The sequence below is a fragment of the Artibeus jamaicensis genome, unplaced genomic scaffold (genome assembly GCF_021234435.1).
Source record: "Artibeus jamaicensis isolate MK-2021 breed Jamaican fruit bat unplaced genomic scaffold, CSHL_Jam_final scaffold_286, whole genome shotgun sequence".
In the NCBI taxonomy this organism is placed as follows: domain Eukaryota; kingdom Metazoa; phylum Chordata; class Mammalia; order Chiroptera; family Phyllostomidae; genus Artibeus; species Artibeus jamaicensis.
The window spans coordinates 5,523,618-5,551,253 of record NW_026522034.1 but is presented as its reverse complement, the minus strand read 5'-3'; the positions used below and the strand labels follow the sequence as shown (position 1 = coordinate 5,551,253).

Here is a 27,636-nt window from a genome sequence, read left to right as displayed (position 1 = left end):
TTTGCCCATCTCACAGAAGCAGGCAGGAAACACCACCATTGATCAGCTTTATATGGCACCCACTATACACAACAGACAGACAAAGACAGAGAGACAGAGCACACACCACTTCTAAGCTGAACACTGCTCACCACCCAGAAGCACCTCGGATAAGCACGTGAGACACTCTTTGCATAGGAAAGATGTACTTTTTAAAGGAATGAAGAAGTATTTTGGTAAAACATCTACTTCTCTCTCAGGTCCTGGGTAGAGAGGGACCTCTAAACTCTGAAGCTTCTACATATTGAAAATTATCCCCTTCTCAATGGCAGTATATATACAGTAGCAAACCTTTGAAGCCTGTTGTCACAGCCCTCTATATGTATCCTGAATCTACTCTATAGGAGGGCAAACTTAGACTTAGAGCCAGAAGGTGGCCCAGGCGGCAAGGGGACACTGGGGCTGGCTCAAGGTGAGGGGAAACAGGAGGTATCTCGGCTCAGCCAAAGGCAGGGCCTCTGTCTCTCTGGAGCTGGGAGGGACAAGCCAAAATGCCCTCTTCCTTCCTGCCTGAGGAAGCAGCTGTCAGGAAAGAAAGGCAGGTTCCCACTCTTGCTGCCTCAGGGGCCCCTCTGGGTGGCAAAGGCCGGGCAGGCCAGAGCTCCTCTCAAGGCCTCTTCAGTGGTGCCCTGTGCATTTGGGGATTGCGGGCTCACTGCTTCCATAAGTTTCATTACCTGCATCTGAGCCTAGACCTCAAGTCCTTAATTATTTTAAAAAGGCAGGGTGGGGAGATGTTTTAAGAGAATATGAGACACAGAACAATCTTTCCACAGCCTCCCTCTGACTAGGCTGGGACTTTTAAAGGTCTCCTTCACCCTGTCTCCTGCGGATATTTAAAGGCAGCTTTTATAAGACTCTATACTGTCTTTTGTGTTTCTCTTGTGTGGTTTTGTTTAGTTTCTTCTTTGTGAATATATATACACACATATATAGATATATATGTATATATCTATATATATATATATTCTTAAAAAAGCAATAGTCCTTTGGTCCCTAAACTCTAAGGAATGATAAGATTTCAAAAGTAAATCTGGGCTTCCCTTACGGAGAAGCCCTTGGCACCCCCAGGGCCCTCTGCTGGTCCCCCTCGTCAGTGCACCCGCAGCCAGCCCCAGCTGCCCTGCCAGCCTGAGCTCTATGCCACAGGCGTAGAGCAACCCACTTGATGAAGACAATCCTTAAAAGTGGCCTGAGCCCGAGGCTCTGGCCTTGGGTCCAATCCACTTCTGTCTGCGGCTGCTCCTTCAAGAAGGGCTGCTTAAGTGCTTCTGTGCTTTTCCTCTCCTTTCTTCTCACTCTTCAGTATCTGTTGTTGGTATTAATTGATAAGGGGCGGGGGGGGGGAGGGAGGCAAAAATCAGTCTGGAGGGCGAGATAAGAGCAGCTTGCCCCATCAGCTACAGCTTAGGCAAGTGCCCGGGTCTCTCTTCCAGAGGAGCAGAGCTGTAGCAGGGCCAAGGCAGCAGCCTGATCCACTGAAGCCAGACCCTGGGTCTGAGGCAGATGACCCCAGCCTAGCACCCACCCCCGAAGGGCTCCCTGGGGTAGCTCAAGTGAGGCAGGGCCATGGGGACCTTCCGAGATAGTCTCTAAAAGTCACAGGCAGCTGGTCCTGACAAAAACCTAACAGAGCCTGTCATCTCCCTGTCCATCACCCACCAGGCCCTGCAGGTCCTGCTTCTTCAGCGTACTTGCCTCTCTCCTCATCTCCATGTTAATTGCCATTTCCCCACCCCTTACATTATGTTCCTTCTTTGCCTAAACTCTTCATGGTTCTCTATCATCTTCTCTACCAGCATAAAGTCCAAACTTGGCCTTCAAGGCCCTTTACATGCTGGCCCGAACCTACTTTCCTAGTCTCATTCTCCACCCCCCTGCCCTGTCCCAACATGAACTCTCCACTCCCGTGCCCCACTGTGGCTATCTCTGGAGTAGAAGTAACTGGTTGATCTTGCTGTTAATTGTCTTTCTCAGATGATGGGAACAGGAACATTGTCTAATTTATTTCAGTCCTTGGATTGAAGGAAAAACACAGTCTCCAACTAAGGATTCCTCCTAACTGCTGGCTCTTCTCTCCCAGACTTTTTCAGAGATGGGTACCCCAACATCCCAAAGAGAATATTAAAGCTGAGAGGGTCTCCATCATTCAGGCCCCATCTGCCAAGGGTCCACAAGGACTCACCTTTCTGTGGCTGGTCAGTGAGAGCAGATCAGTAAGGCCTGTTGGCATCCTTGGGCCTCTTTAGCTGGACCTTGAGCCTCTTCATGCCAATTTGAAAGCCATTCATGGCTTGAATAGCTGTCTGGGCACTGGTTGGATTGTCAAAGCTAACAAACCCTGGGGGTTTGGGCACAGGGGTTAGCTGGGAACTCTGCCCGGCAGGGCCTCCTTTGTCTTTGACCAGCCCCATCTTCTCTCTGCCCTCGGACCAGTTCCATCAAACACACACCCCATTGTTTGCACATACAGGTACATATACTCATACTTCATACTTACATGGGCAAACAGCCTGAATTTCATACAAATGTGATCCCTGGAAGGACAGGCAGCACTCCTCTTGGTTGGGGTGTTTCCCTGTCTTTTCCTAGCATGGGCTGACTCTCCCCCTCCACAGCTCCCACTCTGGTCCTCTGAACTGCAGTCGCAATTGGAAGGGATCCCTGGGTCCCAGCCCAATACCTCCTCTCCTGGCTAGACCCTAAAGCCTGACCTTATCAAACATCTTCCAGACACCTGTCCTTCCCAGATAAACCTGAACTAGACTTGTTCCTGGTCTGGGCTTAGCCTCATCACTGGTCTGTGACCGTGCTTTGTGCTGTATACTCAGCCTTTGGGAATCATTGACTTATGTGGGAACAATCTTAGGCTCTGTGAGAAATCCGATAGTTGCGAGTGGGAGAGGCCTAGGGATGGGGCTCAGCTTACCGAAACACTTGCTCTGGTTGGTGGCTCGATCCACAAATACTTTGGCAGAGACGACCGCCCCAAAGGGCAGAAATGTCTGTATGAGTTCTGCATCACCAAACTCCTGAGGCAGGTGATAGATGAAGAGGTTACAGCCTTCTGGGCCTGCAGGAACAGTAGTAGGCTGGTCCAGGGGAGGGGCTCTGAGTCCAGTCCCACCAGGCTCTGTTATCCAGCCCCATCCCTCACCTTCTCTTTGCTGCTGGGGCAGGGCTGAAGGCTGCTGGGGAAAAGCTGTGCTCATTGGGGTGTAGGCCGATGGATAGGCTGCTGGAGACAGAGGTGGGAGTGGGCAGTGAACTCCAGGAGCCGTCTCCCGAGAAGGGCACCATCTGTCCGGCCACCTCGACCAATTCAGCCCAGTCCACAGTAACTCTCACCCTTAGGTCATTCAGGGGTCGGGTTTGGGAGAGTAGACCCCTCAAAAGAGAGCATGCCCCACATTTCCCTACTCCTTTCTGGGACCCTTCAAACCGCCCCCTCCACCCAGGCAGCGTAGAGCCCAGTGAAACCTGCGTAGTGGTGCATCCCAGTGTAGGCCTGCTGCAGGGGGTCAGCCACGCCGGGGCTCTGGGCTGGGGAGAGAGACGTGCAAGGCCACAGTGAAGGCAGGCTGGCGGGCAGGGTCGAGTGAAAAGCAGCAGAGAAGGAGAGAAATCCCTTCCCGGGGAGTCCGCCCTGCCCTCCTCCCCGCTCCCCACTCCATTTCAGGGAGATTTTGGTGGAGTTGGGGGGCCCACCTGGATAAGGGGAGAGCCCGTTATTGTAGAGAGTGTCAGAGACTGGCTGCCCGTTGGTCTGGGGGGTCAAGGGGCCGAATCCATTGACTCCGATGGGCGCCGGGAGACCCGGGAGTGTGCCCTGGCTGCCTCCTGGAGGGGAGCTGGCTGCAGGTGGCGGAGGAGGTCGCAGACTTAGGCCACCGCCTCCCATACGCCCCTCCCCGCAGGGCCCAGCCCCCTGTTCTCTGTACCTGCTGCTGGCAGCAGCGGTGTGGCAACCAGGCTGAAGGCCGCCACGTGCTGCATCTGTGCGGCCACTGCGGCCACCTGGCCTAAACCCGGGCCCTGTGCCGCCGCCAGCAGGGCCGCCTGGTGCTGCAGGATCTTTGGGAGGGAAGAGGGAAGGATGTGGATGGCCCAGCAGCGGGCCGCTGTCCCTGCTTCGGACCTCCGGCAACGCCCCACCCACCAGTTCTCCAGAGGCCCTGCACCTACCGCAGTGGTGTATGCACCGCAGGCCCCAAGAGGCAACGGCGCGGGGTGGAAGGCGCCCAGCTGGCCTGCCATCTGCTGCATCCGACGCAGCGCGCGCTCCCGGTCCGTGTCTGCCAGCTTGACTACGAGGCTGGATGAGGCGCCCTGGGTAGGGCAGGGGAGGCCGCGGTGGCTGGTCCAGACCCCAGCCCTGGCCTTGGGCCGAGTGCCTCGCTCATCAGGCCCTTTCCTGGGTGGGGCACTGATCGCCTGTGGAGAGGAGGAGCCCGTCCCCACCCCACCGGCCTCACCCTGGGCCCGAGCCCGCCCTCACCGCCATGGTCCGGCTGCCGTGCAGACTCTGGATGGCCGCCTGAGCTTCCCCCTGACTCCCAAATTTTACAAAGGCACAGCCTGGATCAAGATAGAAGGATTGGGTCAAAGGGGCAAAAAGGTCCTGTGGCCTAGAGTGAGGCAGGATCACCAGGAAATCTCGAGATCGGCTTAAGTCACCTTTACTGGTACCATCCGGGCTCCGCAAGACGGTGCACTCCTCAATATGGCCAAAAGGCTGGAACAGGCGTCTGACGTCTTCCTCACCCTGCTGCTTCCCCAGCATCCCCACAAACAGCTTTCGGTCCTCTGGGGACAAACCCAGGAGTGACTTAGGGACCCTCTCCGACTCCTCAGAGTAGCCAGAGGAACCTAGGGAGGTAGCTGGCAACAGTTTAGCTTGGGGAGCTGCAGGGAGTGAGAAGGTTCTAGGCTACAAGGAGGGGTTTCTTTGTGGGGCAGGTTGACCTACAGACAGATCTGGAGGAAAGGAATTTGACCCAGATTTCCATCAGCAAACCCTGGGTCCTGGGAAAACTGAGGAAGTCTCACTGCTGCTCCTGTGAAAAGTGGTTTAGTTCGTATCTTTGGTTAGGTAGAACCCTGTATGCATCTTTTGTATGTTTGACCTTTCTGTCCTTAAAGTTTGAGAAAGGCTGGCTACTTTGGGCCATTTCAGCCCTGTTAAGTGAGGAAGGCCTCAGAGGAGGCCTTTGGGTCTGGGGAAGAGAAGTACACCTGTGAGGGTTAGCCTGATGGCCATGGATAGAATCAAGGTCCCTTCCTGCTCAAAATCAAGGAGGATTCTGGATCAAAACGCAGCACCAGAAGCAATAGTCTCATCATACATCCTCATCCCCAGACTCTGAAATGCTCTCCAACCCCAGCATCAAACTCAACTTGGGTGTCCCAAAAGACCTAAAGAGAGGGGGAAGCTTGGGTTCTTGCGTCTCCAGCATTAGCATCTTCCCTATTACACTTGCTGAACTCCTGACCCCATTCCTTACCTCCCACCTCCACCACCACCCTCCCTCACTGAGCTGCCAGGGCCCTCACTAAGCCTGCTGCCTCCTTTCTGACTCCCCCCATCCTCCTACCCTGATCCCTCTCTAGGGAGAACAAGTTCTGCCTGTTGACCTGGATGGCTAACTGAGAACAACTCTGATTCCTCCCTGTATCCACCCTTCCTCTGGGAGTGGCAAAAATGCCAGGAAAGGAACTGCAAGCTGGGCCTGTGTCCCCTGGAGAAAGTTGGAGAGCTGGGGCTGGAGACCAGGGCTTAGCTTCACATCCAGCAAGCCAGGCCTCAGGACTGCTATTTAGGAGCCTGGAGTAGAGGGGTTTAGTCCTCAGGGCCTTCTGTCAGAGCCCTGCTCCTTCCTGCACCAAGGTAAGTCTCTGAATTTAATATGGGGCTTTCTCCAGGTGATACAAGTTGAGAGAGAAGTGGGTGGGAATCTGGCTTCAGGCTCCACTTTCAAGGTCCTGGAGCTCAAGAAAACCCATCCCAAACTCCTTTACTTCTTGACAAGCTTGGCTAGGCTGATGGGTGTCCTTGGATCTTGTGTGCAAAAGAGGAAAGCTGGTGGAGGTCAAAAAGAAGAACGCACTGCCCAAAGTTAGCAGTGGAGGGAACCTCCAACTAGGCTATGGTATGGGGTCCAGCCTAGGCTTCCCTGAGGTTACCATCTAGGTATCCTGAGATGTCTGTCTGTCTGTCTCTCTGCCAATGCTGTGTCTGTGTGAAAGACAGGGGCTACAGTATATGTGGGATAGGAACAGTGTGTTTCAGCAGAATCTGCTCAGTGGATTACTGCCCAGTGATCCTGAAGGAAAAGAGATGTATAATGTACTTGTGGCCAGAATTCTAGAAAAAGTGCTAATCTTCTATGGTGAGAGTGCAATCTGGTAAGTGTGCTTCTGGGAGTGTGCCTCGGAACAGTGCCACTGGAACACACCGGCTCTCTAGCTTTTATTTTAAGAAGCTGTGGAATCCATTTTTCTGATAAAAAAAATATTAGGATGAAGTTCAAAATATAAGAGAAAAGCAAACACTACTCTGACTGAAGGTAGAAAAATATGTGTGTGTGCATACACACTGGAGTTGTTCTCCATTCATTCTCCCCTATTACCCCCTGGAGGCTCTCCAAGGACAGTTCTTTGAAAACCACTGACCTAAAAGAGAATAGAGTTCCAGTGGGTGTATGAAGAGGGACCTCTGATCTATTCAGGAACCTGAGAAAACAGGAAAGGTCTTTTGAATCTCTTGGCCAATATAATGATGCTGGCTTTGCCTTAACATAGGAGGACAGGTCTCACTTGGTCAGGGAATGAAACTCCAGAAGACTGTGCCACTGTTCTGAGCTGGGACACTTAAGTATGTCCATGTGGCTGCCAAAGGCCCAGAGGAACTGGAGTCCCAAGATTAAAGGGGCTTAATGATGCCCTAATTTATACCACACCTGTGTCATTGGGAAGGGTCTACAAGATGGTGATGGTACCTAGGTAAGATGTCATGCCACATGGAACAGCATCGTGGCAGCCATAGGTAGGAAAAGAGATGTCAAGGCTAAAGTAGAGTCCCCAAGATGGAAAAAGGGTTGTGTAGAAAGTATTCTGATCTTTCATCTGTTCTTCTTCTTGTTGATTTTTTTGAGGGTGGTTGTTAGTTCAAGGTGATGTCATAGATCATGAAATTCTATGATCCTTCTTTTCTAGTGAGAGTCTCCCAGGTTACACATTTTTCATTTCCTTTTTTAAAAAATATTTTATTTATTTATTTTTAGAAAGATGGGAAGGGAGAGAAACATCGATCAGCCTCTCACATGCCCCCAACCAGAGACCCAGCCCACAAACCCAGGCATGTGCCCCAACTAGGAATCAAACCGGTGACCTTTTAGTTTGTGAGACAATGCCTAACCCACTGAGCTTCACCAGTCAAGGTCAAATTTTCACTTTCATGACAACAAATGGACACTATGGTTCTGGGCTACTGGCTGCATAGAATTTGAAATTAAAATGAGGCTAGGGTATAGGCTGGGCTCTGTGCTGCCTGTTACCTGGGTATCACCTTGAATCCTGGTATCCTCTTTGCCATCTTTTAGGGACCTTAATGATGTTTGATAAGAAGATGATCTAAGTCACAGTGCCTTAGGTGACTCTGAAATGGTGGGATTCATGTCTTAAGAGAACTGGTGAAAGAGAAATACAGGCCAGACCTCTGAAAATAGCCCCCAAATCCACAATCCTCAAGATTTAGAGGGATAATCAATGCCCCCAGAGAGACATGATGATGTGATTTAGTCCAGATAATTCAATTTTTCTCCAAGTCCAACTGTAGCAGTGTGGTAAAAAAGAAGAATCTATAAGAGATAGGTCAGAAATATTTGAATAAAAATATTCCATGGGTGATGAGTGGGAATATCAAACAGCAAGGTTCAACCTTCCTGAAGTGGGAGGAGTTGAAAGATAGCATTAGTGTGAAATTGAGATGTAGTTGGAAAGACACACAACTGAATGGTATAATTGCATTTTCCTGTTGGCAACCAATTTATACTCCTTGCTCTTCTACCAAATGCTTTTTGAACCCAAACCAAGTTGTTTGGGCCCAAGAGGCCCATCTCCATGAAGATGCCTTGTGCAGCTGGTCAAGGATTCTAACACAGCAAATGATGGTGTTGAGACCCCAGAGTCAGTCCATTCCATCTTCTTCAAATGTTATTCAAGAAAAAAGGTCCTTCCTCAAGTTGTCCCAGAGAAATTCCTGAGGTGCTGGCTTCTAGGTCCCTTGCACCCATTCATCTCCATGTTGGTAGATCAAAGACTCAATATAAGTGCTAAAACTATAAAACCCTTAGAAGTAAACATAGGGGAAAAGCTTCATGGCCTTGAATTTGGCAACGATTTCTTGGATATGACACCAAAAACATAGGCAACGAAAATAAAAATAGATCAATTGGACAACAAAATTTTTTAAAAATTATGCATCAAAGGATAAAGTCAGAGTGAAAGGCAATCTACAAAATAGGAGAAAATATTTGCAAATCATATATTTGATAAGGGGTTTATATGCAGAATATATAGAAAGCTCCTACAACTCAGTCACAACAATAAACCAAATAATCTGACTTTAAAATAAACAAAAGACTTAAATAGAAATTTTTGCAAACAAGAGATACAAATGGCTAAGAAACATGAAAAAATGCTCAACAACACTAAGCATTAAGGAAATGCAAATCAAAATCACAATGACCTAGTAACTCACACCCATTGGGATGACTGCTATAAAAAACAAACAAACAAAAATAACTAGTGTTGTTGGGAAGGATATAGAGAAATTGGACCACTTCTGCACTGTTCGTGGGTTCGTGGGAATGTAAAATGATATAGCCACTATGGAAACCAGTATGATGGTTAAAAAAAAAAAAGAATTATCATGTGATCTAGCAATACAAGTTCTGAGCATATATCCAAAAGAATTGAAAACAGGGTCTCAAAGACATATTCGTGCGTTTATGTTTGCAGTAGCATTACCCAAAATAAGAAGCAACCTAAATGTATTGGGTTGATACAACCCAAACCAATGAATGCATAAACAAAATGTGGTTCATACATACAATGAAATATTATTCAGCCTTTTAAAGGAAGGAAATTCTGACACATGTAACAACATAGGTAAACACTGAGGACATTATAAGTGAAATAAGCCAGTTACAAAGATAAATACTGCATGATTCCACTTATATAAAGTATCCAGAGTAGTCAAACTAATAAAAACAGAAAGTGGAATGAGTGGTACCAGGAAACTGAGGGAGGATGAATAGAAGGTTATTGTTTGATGGGTACAAAGTTTGTTTTGTGATATGAAAAAGTTTTGGAGATTGGTTGCACACAATGTTAATATAGTTAATGCTACAGAACTGTACACTAAAAAATGGTAAAGATAGTAAGATTTGTTGTCTCTGTTTTACCACAATTTTTTTAAAAAAGTAAAGTTAAGCAAGGCTTTAAGTGTAGTTGAAAACAGGGACTTAGACCAAGAAAGAACTGTCATCATCCTATTCCAGGAGAGACAGGAGGTGAGTAAGAAAGGTAAACCCAGCACGGCTTCTAGGTTCCATTTACAGAGACGAACCTTAGCCTCCCAAGATGCCTTTTACTTTTGTAGGCTGTATATTTGTATCTGAAGGGCTTGTAAGAGATTCAGCTATGCCTATGACCTAAAAGTGTTAAAACAATGAGCTTTGAGCGATCTGCTCTGAACCAAGCTAAAGGAAAGCACTTTTTTTTTTAATTTTAATTTTTGTTAAATCCTCACTCAAGGATATGTTTATATTGATTTGAGAGAGAGAGAGAGAAAGATGAAAGAAAAACATTAAATCCCACCTGAATGTACCCTCACCAGGGATCAAACCCACAACCTAGGTAGTGTTTTGACAAGGAATAGAATTGGCAACCTTTTAGTGTATGTGTTGATGCTCCAACCACCTGAGCCACCTGACAGGAGCAGGAATGCACTTCTTTTTACCTTTGGGGGTAGAATGCATTTCAGGAAAAGAAGCATTAACTTGAGTAAAGTCTTAAGCAGTACTGTGAAACTCATCCAGTCAGGTCTTAGTCAAAAGAATACTTAAAAAAAAAATTAAATAAGTATAAGGGTGTCAGACAGATATGAATGTCAACTGACTGACAGAACAGTAGCTGCTAAGGTCTATATTTGATTTCCATGAGAGGACATGACCCACTATTATGATATTCTAAAAATTCTAGCTCAAAATTTAACTTGAACTCAAAGTTTGGTTGTTAGAGACTGGGAAAAAATCTTAGAAAAAAATTTGGAAAAGATAGCTCACTTAGTTATAAAAAATATATATTTATTACTCAAAAATACAAGATGATATTTAAACAAGCTCTGTGAGTACAGGGAGAAATTATTTAAACAATTACAGGATAGTGATAGGAAAGGTGATACAAAAACAGATCATGAGATTTTGAGTTAAATTAAATTTCAAGATTAAAAAACAGATGCCTCACCTCAGAGAATGTTTAAAATTTTAGTTAAAAAATAAAGTAAAAGGAGTGCATGGATTGATTACTTAACCTATTTCTGTACCTTAAGAATCTTAGAAACAGAAATATTTGCTAAGTGAAAAAGTACAGCAAAGTTGGGGAACTGAACAAGCAGAGCAGTAACTATTGTGATTTATGACTTCATTAATTTAATGCTATGAAACTTGAAAGAGAGCAAAGAATATACAGGAGTTTGATGATTTTGCCTTAGGACTAAAAAATGCTTTTTCTTATAAGATTGGTACTTATAATTTAATTTTTTTTTTAGTGCTTCCATAGTAGAAACACTGTCAGTTAGGAAAAGTCAACCAGTCTTTATGCTGAAGAGCAAATAAAATAGACCTATTTAGTTACTATTGTTTGAGAGATTTGGAGATCTCTAACTCTGGCCTTATACAATTTGAGGTTAACATTTTGAAATATGTAAACCTTGAATTTTTATGCAGATCAACATTTTAATGTTTACATTCAAATAATCCAAATGCCAAGGGGAACGTTTTTGGCATTATACATGTTTACTGTAGAAATGGGTGCTGTTAGTATATTAGGAGATAATTTTATTTAGGAAAATTAGATGCATTACTTTAAAGAATATGCCCCAGGATGTAATATATAAGCATGGAGTTTGGAGTATATGAACAGCATAAATTTAGCTGCAGAATTTATTGGGAACTGGGTGGGATATATTAAAAGGGTGCTACAGTATAGTCCATGGGGACCTGGATGACCATCTGGCACTCCAAGTGCCACCAAGGCTGCCTGGGTAACTATGGAAGAAGAGGACCCAGCACCTTTTATTAGGCAAATCCTGTTGTGTTGCTACTATTACTGCATTGTAAGCGTGAAATGAGCATGTCACCGATGACTTCTAAAAGTAATGCAATTACAATGTGCTTAAAATACAGGTTATTTCAACCACAAACCTCATGTCTATTCACTAAAAATAAGAGAAACACTACTCTGTTGAATTGGCATCAAAATTCAAGAGACAGAATGCTAAAGTAACCATTTTTGTCTAAAAACATATGTGTGTATAATAGAATACTACTGTGTGGCAGATGGAAGAAAAATGGAAGCCTTTGAGTCAAAGAAGCAAACCTGAAAGGCTTGGCTAGACTCTCATAGTGCCAGTCCACTTAAAAAATTGAGTTAGTTGCCAATGTTTAATATAATTAAAATATAAACTTTCATTAAATCATGATGATCTTTCCCATTTAGGGTTACTTACTTGACTCCTGTAACATTTGAGTTCATGACCCTGTTTTACAGGAAGAAAACCCTAATAATCCCTTCTAGAAGAAGACAGCAGAATTTTGGAAGGTTATATTTGCCTTGGTACTCTTTGGGTTATGTCTGTTTTAATACCAGTATTCTTATCAGATATATAAATCATTATTATTCAACTGTAAACTAAGGACTTTAATTTCAGGAATATTAAAAAGTATGTAGGTGCATAGGCTCCAATATATCAGGACAGCTGTGGCCACTAACTCTGAAGGTTTATAGAATGTTTGGAATCACAGAGACAAGACTTGAATGGCAAAAGTTGTCCCACACTGGTGTGAAATGTTATATTTCAAAAGCAAAATTCAATACCATTTTAAAAGTTGGGTTTCTAAAGCATTAATTTTTGTTAAAATTCAGCATAGAACTGAACTCACTTTAGAAGAGATATATGGTAACATTGGAGAAAAGGAACACATTTTGATTAGTAACAATATTATCTAACACAGATCAGTTGGCAGTAAAATACTTATAAATTGTAAAGACCCAAGACTTAGTACATATGCCTCCCCTCTCTTAAATATGTAGCAGGAAACACTTGGAGACTCAAAGTGGGTGCAGAAAGGAATCGAGAGATCTTGTTATTTGAACCTGCAAGAAGAATTATCCATGATGCATCTGAAGTATATGCTCCTTGAGACCCAACACTTGTCAAGAAATACCTGTGTAATACGCAACCACTGAAATTATGAATTCTACTGCCATGAAAAGAGGCAAATCTCTTTTCAGCCAGATGTGCTTTTCTTGCTCTCTTGAGCTGCTTTGAATATAAACAGGTATTGAGATGGGGTGCCACACGCGCAGACTTTGTCAATGTTGTGACACCTGAAAAACCTGATCAAAAAGGAAGAAAAATGATAAAATTCAGGCTGATGCCACTAGTTGGGGCCAGTGACCAGGACACATGTGCCAGACAAGCAGAAGCGTTATCAATCAGCATAGAGGCTTCCTTTGTGAATCTGCCCTCCCTTTGGATAAGCTGTGTTAGACTCCAAACAACAGGAGAGCCTCCAGCACTGTAGATGTAGTTCCTGAACCAGATTCTAAGTTGCATCATGTTCTTTTGAGCTCTGTACATGCTATTCTCTTTGCCTGAAATACTTGTTCTTCCCTCCTCCTTTTTCTATTGACTACTTCTTGTTCATCCTTGAGATTTTAGCTTAAATATTTCTCCTTCTGGTAGTCCACCTTGATCTCCCAGACTAAACTAGTCACCCTTTGTTTGTGTACCCAGGACTTGAAAAGCATTGATCACATTGAATTGTAACCCCTTGTTTACTTGTCTGTATCCTTGCATCATTCCAGAGCTCCATGAGGCCAAGTGCCAGGTCTGCTTTGCTCACACCTTTATTTCTAATGTGGTGTACATTACTCAGAAGATGTTGGTTGGATGGTTGAATAAGTTGAATCCCAATCTGTCTGCTTCTTAGCTCACTCTGGTACTCTAAGGTAGCCTCTCGGCTATTGGGACTGTCTAGTGTTTGTGGGCAGGGCACAGAAAATGGCTAAAAATGGCCTTGATGCCTAACACAGATTCGAGCAGAAATTCTTGGGACAAGTAAACCAGGGCTTTGGTATGCAGTCTGGAACTTTTCAAACACCTTTCTGAAAAGAATGAGATGAGAAAGGAGGATATATGTGTGGAGAGAAGGGAGGAAGCTTGGAAATATCTCTTCAAGGCAAAGAAGGTGTGATAACATCTTGACAGAAAACTGAGAATGAAGACCAGAGATCAGATCATCTTAAAGGATGAAAGAAGGATTTCTTGGAAGAACTAACTCACAATGGAACCATGGAGCTACTAGGGCTCCTTGTATTAAGCATGAAGTCTGAGAGGGTGTGCAGAGGCAGGAGGGGTCAATAAATGTTTATCCATTCTCTCCCTGACTTTTGGCAGCTTCTTTCACCTAACAAAGCCATAGCTGATCTTGGGTAAGGTAAGCAGAGTCTATCTAAGGGAGAGTCAGCAGACATTAGGGAGGGCTACAGGTAGGCATAAGGCCCAAGGGCAAGAAAGACACCAAGAACTGGCACCAGATGCTAGCATTGCTTTTCTAGCACGGAAGCTGACCAGAATGAAGCTGGTTGTCAAAAAGCACAAGCTCTCAACCCCTCCTGTCCTTAAGAAGCATTGGCCTTTGTACACCAGGAAGCAGTGCAGCTAAAAAAAACTTTCAAATTCATTCCATGATCTTTAGCATCAAGTCAAATTTCTTAATATGGCTACAAAGTCTGTTATACCAGACTCTTCTATAACCATAAATAGCCAGGCAATTGCAATGAAGGCATGCGTGGCCCCAACCTAGAGTGATCAAGGTTCTCTGCAATCAGAAGAATCTGGAAAAAAGAATAACTTCAACCTTTTTCTTCAAACAATGAAGAACATGGGAAAACAGGAATGAATTCTCTTCATAGGCAAGGTAACAGGAGCTCCCTTCCGCTATCTCCAGCATCTGCTTAGGCTTTTCCTGCCTCTTTTGAGTATAGGGATCCTGGGACCTCATCCTTCTTAGTCAGCTGGTATGGCTTAGCTGTTTCTGATACTAAGTAACTCTGGACCCCAATTCTAGATCCCTGACCCAAGGAGGTTCTAGTAATAAACCATGAATAGGACTGACTCCAGGAGTGACCCACCATCCCCTACATGGGTGATACCCTGAGGTTTGTCAGGCAGGGAAGTTACCTCCTCGGCCCTCACTGGCAGCCGGCTTCACTTGGATTGGACGATTCATCTGAAAAACATTGGACCAATACACCCAGTCAGCATGACTGCCTGCCCCTCAGGCCTCTGACTTCTCCATCTTTGGACCACTCAGGATCTAAACTCTGGCTCTTTTGAACTCTGTACTCCATCCCTCTCATATCGGGTTTATAGATTTTCACAGATTCCTTCCTTAAACATAGGAATTTAGAAGGTGCTGAAGCCTAAAGGTTGGGTGATAGAAAGTTCAGTGGCAAGAACAAGACACTGTGGAGGCTATGAGATTCTCTTGTTTTGGGCTCTGGGCAGGGACCACATGAAGCCTGTCCCTCTGGCTCCTGGACATCATTAAGGGCTTTGAGTGGGAGAGTAGAATTTATATTGCAACTTTGTAGTTTGTGCTCAGATGGGATATAATTCTGTGTTATTTAGATTAAACAATCCAGGAATCAGACTCAGGGCTATCTATCCCCAACTCTGCCATTTAATGGTTGTATGACCTCCATCAAGCCACCCTCTCTTATTCAACTTGTTGAATGGGGAAAACCTTCCCCAAGCTCTGTGTCTCCATAGTTTCCACCCCACAGTCCCCTCCCTGGGTCCCCTTCTCCTGGGGATATTGGAGTTCTCCAGGCCATCATCCTCAGCCCTGATCATTCTGCTACTCTCATTCTTCCTAGATAATCTCATGTACACCTACAGCCTCAGCTGCTGTCCCCACAGGGATGACTCAGAGCTCTGCACATCCAGCCCACCTCCCTTTTGAGCTTAAGACCCATGTGTACAGCTGCTTGCTGAACGTCCCCACTAGAAAGTCCCACTAGCACCTTCCATTTGACACACCCAAACCAGAGTTCACCTTTTCACCCAACCCTGATTCTTCTAGTCATCTAAGCTATAAACTTGAATAACAGCTCGATTCCTTCTTTCATCCCATCCTCCACCAACTAATTTACCTTCCAATTCAGGGTTTCCCTAATCAGTGGTGGATAAGAACCATCTGGGGAGCATATGACACTCTCAAACTGCGGGAGTTGTATAATTTGTAAAAGCTCCTAGGTGATGTAAATATACAGTGTGGAGCAAAAGTAGGTTTACAGTTGAGAGTATGTAAAGCACAGAGTTTATTCTTGTACTCTTATTTATTAGTTATTGTATTACTTATTTGCATTACAATTGTAAACCTACTTTTGCCCTACCCTGCACACCCCACATATCTCCATCCCCCAACCACCTGAGAAAATTCATGATTGAATCCCCATCTCACCTTCCTCTCATGGGTGTTGTGGGGATCACATGAGATAATGGGGACGCAAAAGGTCTTTGTAAACTGCTAAGGGCTGGGTGCGTAGGATCTGAGGAGTTATTGTTGGGGACAGAGTTGAGTGCCAGGAGGAAAAAACAGCAGCCTTCCTGGTCATGGAAAAGGGGTACTGATGCCCATCTGGCCTGAGAAGGTGATGATCTAACCTCCTCCCCTTAGAAAATGCACTGTTTCTGCATCAATCAGGGGTCACTCCATCCTCTACCAATGTGGTCGTTGCCGAGACAACAAGCAGCTTCCTGTTACCATAGGCACAAGTGCTACCCAGTAACCATGGCAACGCCCTGGCAGTCACAGTTGAGCAATTTCCTTTGGATCAAATTCGGGGCTGAGGAGTGGGGAGGGCTTATTTAAAAAAAAAATAAATAAATAAAAGGAAAGGAAAACAGGCCAAACCTGAACTAGTGCAATTTTTTTCCCACCTAAGGCTCAGGTTCTTATCTGCTCTGACACACCCACCCACTGGTGGTGGAGTATCCACAATGTACCAGTCTGTGGGTGGGGGCTGAGACACTGGCAGGACTCAAGCCACAGTCTAGAGAGGGATTGAGAGGTCAATCTAAGATCAGGGTGAGCTGGACTGGTCTGGATTGGCCTGGACCAGGAACCAGGGAAAAAGGACCCCTCCCTGGGTCTGGCTACCTGTAACTGAGGAGGAGAGACTGAGAGATAGAGCCACGAAGATCAGAGACAAAGGGCAAGATGAAGAGACATGGGAAGACAGAAATGATGAGAAAGAGTAAGAGACAGACCTAGGAAGGGGCAAGGAGAGAGAAATCCTGGTGGAGATGGGATGAAAACAAGGGAATAATGGGGTCATGTATGAAAGACAGGGTGGAGAATGGTGGGAGAAAAGGAAAGAGGAGTAGCTTGGAGTTGGGAGCAATGAGGGTGAGGAAGACCATCATTATTTTGTTAGTTCTTAAATAAATCCTGAGAATTTCTCTCTGGAGCTTAGGGTGAAGGGCACATGTGACAGCAATGATTTCCACCACGGCTGCCTCCCTGGCTGGGATTCTGTGAAGACACCCTCCCCCCACTCCCCCACCCTACCACTCTATTGGAGAGTGGACATTAGTTAGTATGCACATGTCTCACATGGACCTGGCAGAGTCGGGAAGTCAGAGGCTGGGCATCTAGCCTTTCCAGCACTTGGGCATGCTGCCAGCATTTCCTGAACTCTGTGAAGATCCCTCAGCTGGGCCCTTCAGGGGAGACATGGATGATGATGAGAACCCTGTCCTTGAAGTCTCAGAGGGGAAGATAATGCCACCATTTGCTGAGAGCCTAGTATGTGCCAGGCTCTTCCAGGGACACTTTACATACATTGTCTTGAATTTTTTTCCAACTACTCCACCAGGTAATACCCTTGTCCCCATATTATTTAAAAAAGAAAGAAAGAAAGCTGAGGCTGAGGGAAAATAATCACTTGTCCAGGGTCACGTAGTGGCTCAGTGGTTGAATTGGAATTTGCCCCCAGTTCTGCCTGACACTGAAGTCTGTGATTTTTGTTTGTGTTGCTTGACTCTGTTCTTAAGTCATGAACACAAGTAATGGGGCACAGAGGGACCAAAGCCTTAGGAGGAGTGCAAGGTAATGTGCTCTGGAAAAGCTGACTCCAGGGGGAAAGATTGACTCAGGGAAAGCTTCATGGAGGAGGCAGACTTGCTGTGGGGGGGGGGTCATTTGCAGGACTAGAGTCATTGAATCTTGTGGAGATAATGGAAAAAGAGGTAGGGCTGGGAGCTGAGCACCCCAGATGCCTTGTCCGAATAAGGAGCAAGGGTTGTGGCAGGCACCTGGCATGGGGGTAGCCAGGGTAGAACAAATTACTTCTGAGTCAGATAGATGTGGATTTAAATTCTGGCTACATCACTGGCAACTCTAAGGTTTCTGAGACTCTGTACCCACTTTGGTAAAAAGGAGAATCAGATCTTGGTATGTGTACCAGATATAATATGGGGTCTTTTTTTTTAATGGAAGGATATTAAACAAAGGCAGGGGGCGGGTTATAAAAACCAAACCATGATAAAGATTTTGACTTTGTTGTATTTCAAGGCAATAAGAATCCAGGGAAGAATTTTAAGTAGGAGAATAGTCTTATGAAAGAGCCCAACAACTGTCACCATGCAGAGAAAAGATTGGAAAGGGGAAGATTAGAAACAGTGACACAGGTAAGGGGTAAAAGTGACCTGGAGCAGGGCAGAAGGAAATAGACAGCTTCAACATGTGTTTAGGAAGAATGAACTGGTCTAAAGTTCTAGTGGTTGTGGGGACTGAGGGAGAGGAGGGAATGTTGACTGATTTACAGGTTTATGGCTTAGGTGTTGGGGAAGTTGGAAGTTTGGGAGTCTGGAGATGGAGGGTAAGTTCACAGGGGAGGAGCCCAAGAGGATGAGGATGGAATTGAGCTCTGGGCCTTCAGTTTCCACTGGAAAGCGGTTAGGGAGGACACTTGGACTTAGGTATATTCTGTGTGTCTTACACAGAGCTGCTTGGGCAACCCTACCCTCTGTTGTTCCTGCCACAGCCAGGGGACAGACGTGGGAGTGGGGTGAAGTATCAGTGTTCTCCTTTGGAGAAAAGAAGGCATTGTCTCCTTGGCCAAGAACTTGTCATGGGTTCTCAGGTGACCTCTTGCCTTAGTTGAGCACCTATTCCCTCGAAAGTTTCCTAGGTGGAGTCCAGGCTCATGTCTCCTTCAGAGCCCAGCCCTGGAGGGGAAATCAAGAGAGAGAAGGTCAGAGAAAGGAACAAGCTATTCCGGGCAGTAGAGTGGAGAAGGTTGGAGGCAGCACAGATACACTCAAAGTCCTGGTCCTTCTGCCTCCATCAGCAAAAGGAAGGCGAGACCCTACCCCTTCTCCCTTTGGCCTAGCTAAAATTCTTGCATTTAAGCTCAGCACTTCCCCCTTCAGACTCTTACATCCTAATGACAACCCTTCCTTCCACTCAGCACTCATGCCCTCAGCCCCTTCCCCCACCATGGGAAGAGTGTTTATCAGAACGATTCCAAAGTAGGGACTACTGATGAGTCTAAGAGAGGTGTCGTGGATGCAGAGAAGAATGAAGCAGATAGAAAGTAAAATTCATTTTCAGCACTTTGTTTTACCTCACCCCCTCCTCTAATTCAATCTACTGCCAAGTCCCATTGTTTCTAGAATCTATATAGACATCCTCATGGGCATCATCTTCTCCCCATTCCTGTCCTATTTCCAGCTCTAAATCAGTGTCATCATTGATCTGCACTAAAGGAACAGTGTTTTAAGGGTCATCTTGCCTCCAGTGTTACTTCCTCTCCAACCCAACCTTCACACTGTGGCCTGAGTGATCATATCTGCCAATGGTTTTCATTGCAAGCCTCCCAGTAAAGCCCAAGATCTTAATAGCAAGACTTGAGTTCTGCCTTCCCTGTTGCCCCACAACACAACACTCTCTATTCACAAAGAGCCTTAGCTGTCCCCAGAATTCCAGAAATGCTCTTTGTCTTTTAAGTTTCTAGACCCTTTGTCATCATCATCATATGATGACATATGATCATGATTGAGCTCTGATAGCATGTCCTTCATGAAGCTTCTCTTCCCCCTTCACTCCTGATGCTGCTTTTACACACTCAGATGAAAACCCCACTGATATGCAATGAGTTATTTCTGCGCTGGAAACTCCTTGAGGGTGAAGGCTCTGACTCGCTCACTGGATGGCTGCTAGCACATGAATACTTTTGTGTGAGTTAGAAAAACTGTGCCCCATCCTCTGGCTTGATGCATTCCTGCACTAATGTTCATGGCTTGGTAAATAGAGTATGGTTGGATTTTAGCCCCTACTTCCCTTTTCCACTCAAGCTGTTTTGTGTAGGGTACAACCTACAGAAGCAAGTATACACAGTTATGTCTGTCTCTTTCACAGTGTTTGAAGGGGTGGATACCCAAGAGAAAGAAGTTTTAAAAAAATGTTTTATTTCTTTTTTTTTTAATTTTTAGAGAGAGGAGAAGGGAATGAGAAAAAGAGGGAGAGAAACATCAATATGTGGTTGCCTCTCAAATGGCCCCCACTGGAGGCTGGGCCCGCAACCCAGGTATATGCCCTGACTGGAAATTGAACCGTGACCCTTTGTTTCACAGCCTGTGCTCAATCCACTGAGCTACACAGGCCAGGGCGAGAAAGGAGGTTTTAAGAAAGGAGAGAGATAAGAGGGCACCTTCTGAAGATGGGGCTGAGGTTGGGCTTCACTTTCTTCAGGGTACATTCTGGAGCCTAAATTGAGGCTGAAAGAAGTGGTTCCAGCTTCATGGGGAAGAAGCTGCAGAAGATGGGACAAACCACTGAAAGCTGAAGAAAGTCTTGAGTAGGGAGCCAAGCTTTGATAGGGGCAGATGGAAAGGAACCAAGGGGAGGTCCCAGTCCAGCAGTTACCATGAAAGTTCTCCTAGGGGTTGAGGCTTTCTCTTTGGAGTTGACCCAACATTTCCCGGACTCCCAATGATAGTCCTGCCTGTCTCCTGGAGCCCAGATTCATCTTATTCCCGCTTCTCCAGCAGCTGGTAGCTGTGCCCAAGACTCAGTGCTTGCAGAGAGCTGGACACCCACCTCCCTCCATGCTGGTGGGCATGAGGCCAGGTGACTAAAGCTGCTGCTGCCCCTGGCAGGCCCAGAGGAAAGATTGATGGCAAGGACATTGCTGGGGCTGGCCAACAGTCATTGATTTTCATTTAGGAGAATTAAATATTAATTTTCACTTTGTTAAACTGGGAAGGGTGAATAAAGCCAATCCTGGCAGTACCAGAGCAAGCCAGGCTATGTTGGAAGACTGCAGATGAAAGGGTGGGAGGGGACAGATGTATCTAGTCACCAACCCTTCCAGAACTTAAGAGCCCTGTCTGCTACCAGGTTGGCTCAGGTAACAGTGAATGAGTTCTAGAGCCAAACTACCTGGCCTCAGTGCCTAGATCTTCTTCCCTTTAGTAGCTACATGAACTTGGGCAAGTCACTTGTTTTCTATGACTCAGTTTCTTCATCTGTAAATGGGAATGGCAATAACAAAACCTTCTTCATAGAGGATTAAATGATTTTGAATATGTGAAGTTTTAGAATCCATAAATGTTTCTTCTTATTATTCCTCTTTTATATCTTAGAAATGATCCCAGTGGTCTAGGGCTTAAAACTCCTTATATCAGGCACCCTCAGCCTCATAGAATTCTCTAGGTACTCTATATCTGTGGAGCTCTGTGGTTGGTTGAAGAGGGGTTTTGTTCTCCCAAAGTTCATCTTAATTTTTTTCAGTGCCTTTTGTTTGCTTTCAGGATAAAGTCCAAACTCCTTAGCCTGGCATCTAGTTTCCTCTTCCACCACTGCCCTCTATGTATCTTCTCTCCAGCTTGACCCGTGCTCCAGCTCACACGGGCCCTTCCCACACTTCTCACTTCATTGTACACCCATCCCGTTCCTTCTGTCTCTGCACTTTTACCATGCTGTTTCTTATAAGAAATGTTACAGTTTGTCTCAGTGACAATTCTAACTTGACCAGCAGAAGTCATTTACTCCCGTGGTTGGATGAATAATGACTTCTACTCCTTCTATTATTAATACTAATGCTGTTAGTATTATTACTACTACCACCACCAGCTAACTATTGATTCACACAGTGCTTATTGTTTACCAATTACTGTGTGGAGCACACTTAATTATTATAACAGTCTATATTTTCAGTTTTACAGAGGAGGAAGCTTAGGCTTGAAGAGATAAAGACTTGCTCTGAGTCACAGAGTTAATGAGTGGTGGGGTCTGATCCACACCCAGATCTGTCTGACTCCAGCGCCTGCCTGTGTGCAGAGGATTGGGAGGGTGATAAGTTGGCATCACTTGACACTGAATCTTCAAGAGCTAGTTTCAAACTGCTTCAACTACTAGGATTGGTTCTAGGATCTGACACTCCATTTAACAGCTTGATCAGCTCTAGGCAAAGCTCATCCTATTGCTGGACATCTGTGATTCAAAGGGATGACTACCTTATACTGAGCTGAAATTAGTGTGTCTGTCCTTTTTACCCACTGATCCTGATCCTGCCCCCTGGGGCCACCCATGGAAAACCAAATTCTTCTTTAGAATCTGAATGTGGTTACCCCCACCCTGAACAGTAATGTTTATTGAGATCTTACTTTGTGACAGGCACTTGCTAAGCCTCAGTTAATCCTCATGATAGCATAGTGAGTTAAGTGTTAGTATAACCTACTCCTTAGAGATGAGAAATTGAAGTTCAAGAAGCTAATGTATCCAGGGTTACAGAATTGGTAAATGGCAGAGCTGGGATTCAAATCTAGGTCTGTGAGACTCAAAAACTAGTACTCTTAATGATTATGTTATGATGCCTTCCCATCAACCCCCCCCCCACTACACCTTATGAGGAAGGTTTTAGCCCTTCCAGCTAAATGTCTCCAATTTCTTCAAGCTATCATCTTGTGTATATTTTATGTCCCATCAGTTTCTTTATCATAGGCCAATGACCCTCTTAAATCTGAGGCTTGCAACTGGATATACTAAGTTTGGCCTGCCCAGGGAATTTCAGTAGTGCTTTTGTTCTAGACACGTCACTCCTTGGACAAGAGAAAATGAGGATAGGTAGTATGATTGGTTCTTGGTGAACTTATGCTAGGTTCCTAACAGTCACCACTTTCTTCCCGCCACATGGTCAGTAGATCCCGCTTTGTCTTTTGTTCTGTGATTAGCCTTTAATCAAGGCCATATTAGGTGCCATTAATCCATAGTGGTCTAGCTGCTTGTAGAATCAGCTCTCTCTTAACTTTAGCCAAGTGTTTGAGATGTAGAGGAAAGGCAATCTTGGTGAGCCAAGGCATCCCAAAAAACATTACAGGAAGAGAACCAGAGGAACGTGCTATCAAGGACCCTAGTAATGGAGAAAATGGGATACAAAGGCCAGCAGAGCCCCTAACTTGTGTATCTGCGTACATGCTCACACCAGTGAAAAATGACACCTGAAGCCATGATTTTAGCCAAGGTGGACAAATTGTATAGCCACACTTGGCCCAGGGGCCTGGAGCCCATTTCTTTGAGCCAGATGACTGCATATAATAAAGAACCTGTAGCTGTTCATGGCATAAGTAAACCTACAAAGATTATTCTACTGCTAGTTTCTGATTCCCATCCAGCTCCTACATGCTGCTTTATCATGCATGTAGGGCATGTTCCCAGCCTGAGGTGATGCCCACCCCCCAACACTGGTGGACTTACCCCTGGCAGGGTCTTCTGCTCGTGCAGTGCACTCTGGGCCTTGAGAGCAGAGTCCCGGGCGCAGTAGGTGAGGAAGGCACAGCCTGGGGAGGAAGAGGCTGGCTCAGGGAGTTTCCTGAAACTCCTGAATACCCTTCCTGGAAAGACCACATTAAGTTGACCAACTCAAGGCTACTGCTACCTTCTCTGAAGGAAGAGATGCCCATGTTTCAGGCTCTGACTCCTTTTCATTTGCTCTTGGCCTCCTACCTAGGGAACACATGTATTTACACCTAGTCACATGCTCATACAATCCCACATCTCTCCTCACCACTCCAGCTATAAATCCTGTTGGGATTAAACCTTCCTAAATTGCTTTGTCTTCATCATTAACCCCAGCCTTCTTCCTTTTTGGATTTATATTGACAGAGTCTCCCAGAATCAGCCTTGATTTTTTCTCAACTCACTTTCAGTGGGAGGAGGCATAAGAGGAGGAGGAGAGTTGAGATCCAAGCCCAGGACCCCCCACAATTTCTTAACACTTTCTTCCACTAAGTTTGAAGCTGATGAATGAGTTAATATGAGGCTTGGAAGATGAGGCTGGCTTAAAGGCCTTTTGCAGGTGGGAATTTCCAGTGACCTCCAGTCCTACCCAAGAAGCTTGATTGGTCAACTCTCTCAAGGCTTCAAAATAGGGCCTCTTGAAGGGTTATTGTGCCCCAAATCTGACTTCTTTATTTCAAAAAGAAAGATTTTATTTATCTTTAGAGAGAGGGGACTAGAGAGAGAAAGAGAGGGAGAGAACATCAATGTGTGGTTGCCTCTCATGCACCCCCTACTGGGCACTTGTCCTACAACCCAGACATGTGCCCTGACTGGAAATAGAACTGGGGATCCTTTGGTTCACAGGCTGGCCCTCAATCCACTGAGCCACACCAGCCAGGGCCCAAATCTGACTTCTTTTAAAAAGCCAGTATATATAGGGCAGAGGGGTCTGGATTGAACTGAAGGGTCAATCCTATACCTCTTTGTTCAGCCACAGAATCTGTAGCCTGCTATGAAGCACTGAGACAGAGATCTCTTTCTTTCCAACAGGCACTGAGCACTCCTTATTCAGAGAATATTTATTGATATTACTTACTTATTTTGGTGGGGTATTATGATGGGCTTGGGAATAAAGTGGCAACAAGATAAACACATTCTCTGCCCTCATGGGGATTATATAAAGGATCATAAGGGATATGCAACTGGGTCCCAGGAGTTGAGCAACGTCTTAAAGAGCATACTGAGTTCTCAGTAATAAATAGAGCTTAACCAAGTGACAAGGAGGGTGATGCTTATTTCAAGCAGAGGGAATAGCACATATTAAGACTCAGTCAAGAATTCAGCATGTTGGGCCCTGGCTGGTGTAGCTCAGTGGATTGAGTGCAGGCCTGTGAACCAAAGGACTGCCAGTTTGATTCCCAGTCAGGGCACATGCCTGGGTTGTGGGCCAGGTCCCCAGTAGGGGGTATGCAAGAGGCAACCACACACTGACATTTCTCTCCCTCTCTTTTTCCCTCCTGTCCCCTCTCCCTAAAAATAAATAAATAAAATATTTAAAAAATAAAAAGTAAATTTAGAAAAACAGTTCACTGTGTTGGGGATGGAAGGTTATTATGGCTGGAAATTGGTAATGGGAGCAGAGTAGCCAGTTAGATATGCAGGGATCAGGTCCTCTATAGCCTTGTACACCTCGGTGTGAATTTTGAACTTTTTCCTAAGAGCAGTAGAGAACCTCTGAAAGGTTTTAAGTAGAGATGCAATATAAGATCTGTTTCTAAAAAGAGCCTTTGAGTGTAGAAAGTAGGAAGACCGAAGGAAGAGAAAGTGAATGTGGGAAGGAGCTTGGCACAGTTTTCCAGTTAGACCTCAGTAGACTAGAAAGGCAAATGGGAACATATTCTCCTAGTACCTCTATGTCGATGACTTTTTAAGGTGGGTGGATAGCTGCCATCTGTTGAGTGAAAGGGACATTAGAAAACTCTTGGGAAAAACACTTATTGTATCAATAGGAAAACCTGAAGCTCAGAGAGTGTCAGTGGCAGAATAGGGCTGAGGTCTCTTAACTCCTAGATTGAGGTTGTTTTCAAAGCACTGTGGCTGCCTCCCTCTGTACCTAGCCACCCAAAGGAAAATTGAGTCACTCTGGCTTTCGGACATCACTGTTGTTAGGGAGAGGGTGGAGAAGATATTGACTTGGAGATCCTCCCTGATCATGTAAGGCAACACTGCTTTGGAGAGTGGGGAGTTGGTTTGGAGCTAAATCACCAAACATCTGGTTTTGCTTACGTATTTGCTCCCATCCTCTGCCACCATGCTGCATCAGCTAACACCAGAACTGGGCAGGGGCTGGGGTCCTCTCTCAAGGGTTCAGGGGCCCAGTTGATGCCTAAAGGAGCCTGTGTAGATTACTTGGGATGGGGGTGGAAGAATGGAGGGATGGAAAGACAGAGAAGCATGTAAAGACAGAGGAATGAAAAAACAGGAAGAATTAGAACTAAATGGAGGAAGAAGGATAAAGGAAATGAGGGAGGGGGGCATGAGGAAACAGTTCAGAGACTGATGGTGAGAAGAGTGGGGATTAAAGATATGCTACACACTTCCCTTATTGTAAAGATGGCCCAAAGAGATTAGCTTGTATTTACATACTAAAATAAATGTCTAGAAAATGAGAAAATAAATTTCTTTGGATGAATGAACAGCCAAGTGACTAGACTACTTCAGACCAAATGGTAGAAGATGCACTGTGACCTATTTGGTCCTAGATCTTCTATGAGCATTTATTTTTCTAAAGCCCCTACATTGATGTGCCTAGAAACTCCTCCAATACCTCCCAGTTGAAAAGATGTGGCATCCTGATTACAGCTCTCAGCCCCTAGAAAAGGACTTTTAGCTGTTACCCAGGGCCCACCACTTCTCTCCTAGAAAGATCATGGAGGAAGTAAGCCTGCCCCACTCCCAGCCAAATCTTGAAACTGCAGTATGGTGAAGGTAAGGAGAAATAAAGGTGTTTCTTCTCAAATAATTTCCTTCCCCCACCCATGTATGACATATGACTCTGGCTCTCTTACTCCAGCTAGCCTGGACAGACTTTTCTGCATGTAAACAAGCCTCCTCCCTCTCTCTACAGGAAGAAAGGGGTGTGGCTGGCCAGGACTATGGTGTCTCTGTCTCTCTAGCAATGGCAGGCAGAAGATCCCTTTCTGCCTCTTCAACCTGACCCACCCTAAGGCTTTGGTCCACAGGCCCTGGTTGAGGGGTTGCCTGTGAAGAAGTGAAAGTGAGAAGCCATAGGAGGTTGGGGATATTAGAAGCCCCAATCCAAGGTGAGGCATAAGATTGTGGATATTAGAAGATGAAAGAAATGTGGGTTCAGCTGAGGCGAAATCTGGGATGAGGGGGCACAAGGTGGTGGGAGTTTTGAGCTGAGGTCAGAGTTCTGAACTCAAATCAAAAGAGGCAGACAATGTTGGGATTCTGGCAGAGGGTGAGAGAGATTTAGTGTTAAATCTGAGGGTGGAATTTGGAGCTGAGAGCTTCCTGGGAAGGAAATTGGACCTTTGTGAGTTAATTAGGCCTGGGTTGGGAAGGGAGAGTTTGGATCTGTGACATTTTGGGTTGGCAGTCTGAGTCGAAAGAAGGCCCTGGAGATTGGCTGGGCTTGGGGGCCAGAATGAGGGGTGAGAGTCCAAGATATGTGTGTGGGTGGTTAGGCCTGAGTGGGGTGGCACAAGATGGGGATGTTCAGGAATTATTAGGTCTAGCATTTGGAAGATTGAGGGTGTTAGACACCTAGAAGGTGGAATAAGTTTCCGAATTTCAGGATTTGGATGTCTGATGGGAGGGATGGGGGGGGGAGGTCCAACTGAAAGGTGGGAACACTGGCATGTAAGAGATGAAGGGTAAGAAGTGGAGGTTAGAGTGCAGAACATGATAGGGGACCAGAGTGATGATGAGAGGGAGCATGTCAGAGGAAATTCTGGGTTGGGGGTCTGTGATCTTGGATGACACTGGGTTGAAGTGAGGCTGGTATCGGACTGGTGTTGGACTGGTAGGGCTAGGATTGGGGTTGCAGTTGAGGCTGGAGTTTGGGCTGAGCTGAACTCTAATCCAACTGGGGCTGGGTAAGGCTGGGCAGGGTTGGGCAGGGTTGGGTAGGGTTGGGCTGGGCTGGGCTGGGTTGACCCCGCGCACCTTTGTGGAGGCCGGTGAGCCGGTCCTTCAGCACCGTCAGTTCGTAGATGCGGCCGAACTCCTCGAACAGCGGCTTGAGGTCCTGCTCGTCCAAGCCCCGCGGGATCTGCCCCACGAAGAGCTTGATGGCGTCGTGGTCCTTCATGGGCACAGCAGGACCTGGGTTTAGCCCGCTCATGCTGACGCCGCTGTCCGCGGTGCTGAAACCCAGGCGTGGGCCAGGGCCGACGGGCGGCGCAGACCCTCCAGGGGCAGCAGCCAT

General features: G+C 45.8%; 1 protein-coding gene across 1 annotated transcript; it reads right to left on the bottom strand.

Annotated features, from left to right (window-relative positions):
• Positions 1-1,112: 1,112 nt before the first annotated feature.
• Positions 1,113-27,636, bottom strand: CELF6 (CUGBP Elav-like family member 6). The gene is made up of 12 exons (XM_053656888.1): positions 27,375-27,636; positions 23,160-23,242; positions 14,573-14,621; positions 4,717-4,845; positions 4,538-4,617; positions 4,225-4,368; positions 3,981-4,113; positions 3,748-3,894; positions 3,520-3,582; positions 2,969-3,112; positions 2,225-2,380; positions 1,113-1,348 (listed from the first exon to the last, which is right to left on the bottom strand). Exons 1-11 carry the CDS (start codon positions 27,634-27,636, stop codon positions 2,253-2,255), a joined length of 1,362 nt encoding a protein of 453 aa, XP_053512863.1. The 3' UTR covers positions 1,113-1,348; positions 2,225-2,252.

Excerpts from the sequence above, each read along its gene's own strand:
- CELF6 (XM_053656888.1), bottom strand. The coding sequence starts at position 27,636 with ATGGCTGCTGCCCCTGGAGGGTCTGCGCCGCCCGTCGGCCCTGGCCCA. Across the intron at positions 4,114-4,224 it reads GCGGTGCATACACCACTGCG|ATCCTGCAGCACCAGGCGGC; the intron begins GTAGGTGCAGGG and ends TCCCTCCCAAAG. Across the intron at positions 3,895-3,980 it reads ACCGCTGCTGCCAGCAGCAG|CCAGCTCCCCTCCAGGAGGC; the intron begins GTACAGAGAACA and ends CGCCACCTGCAG.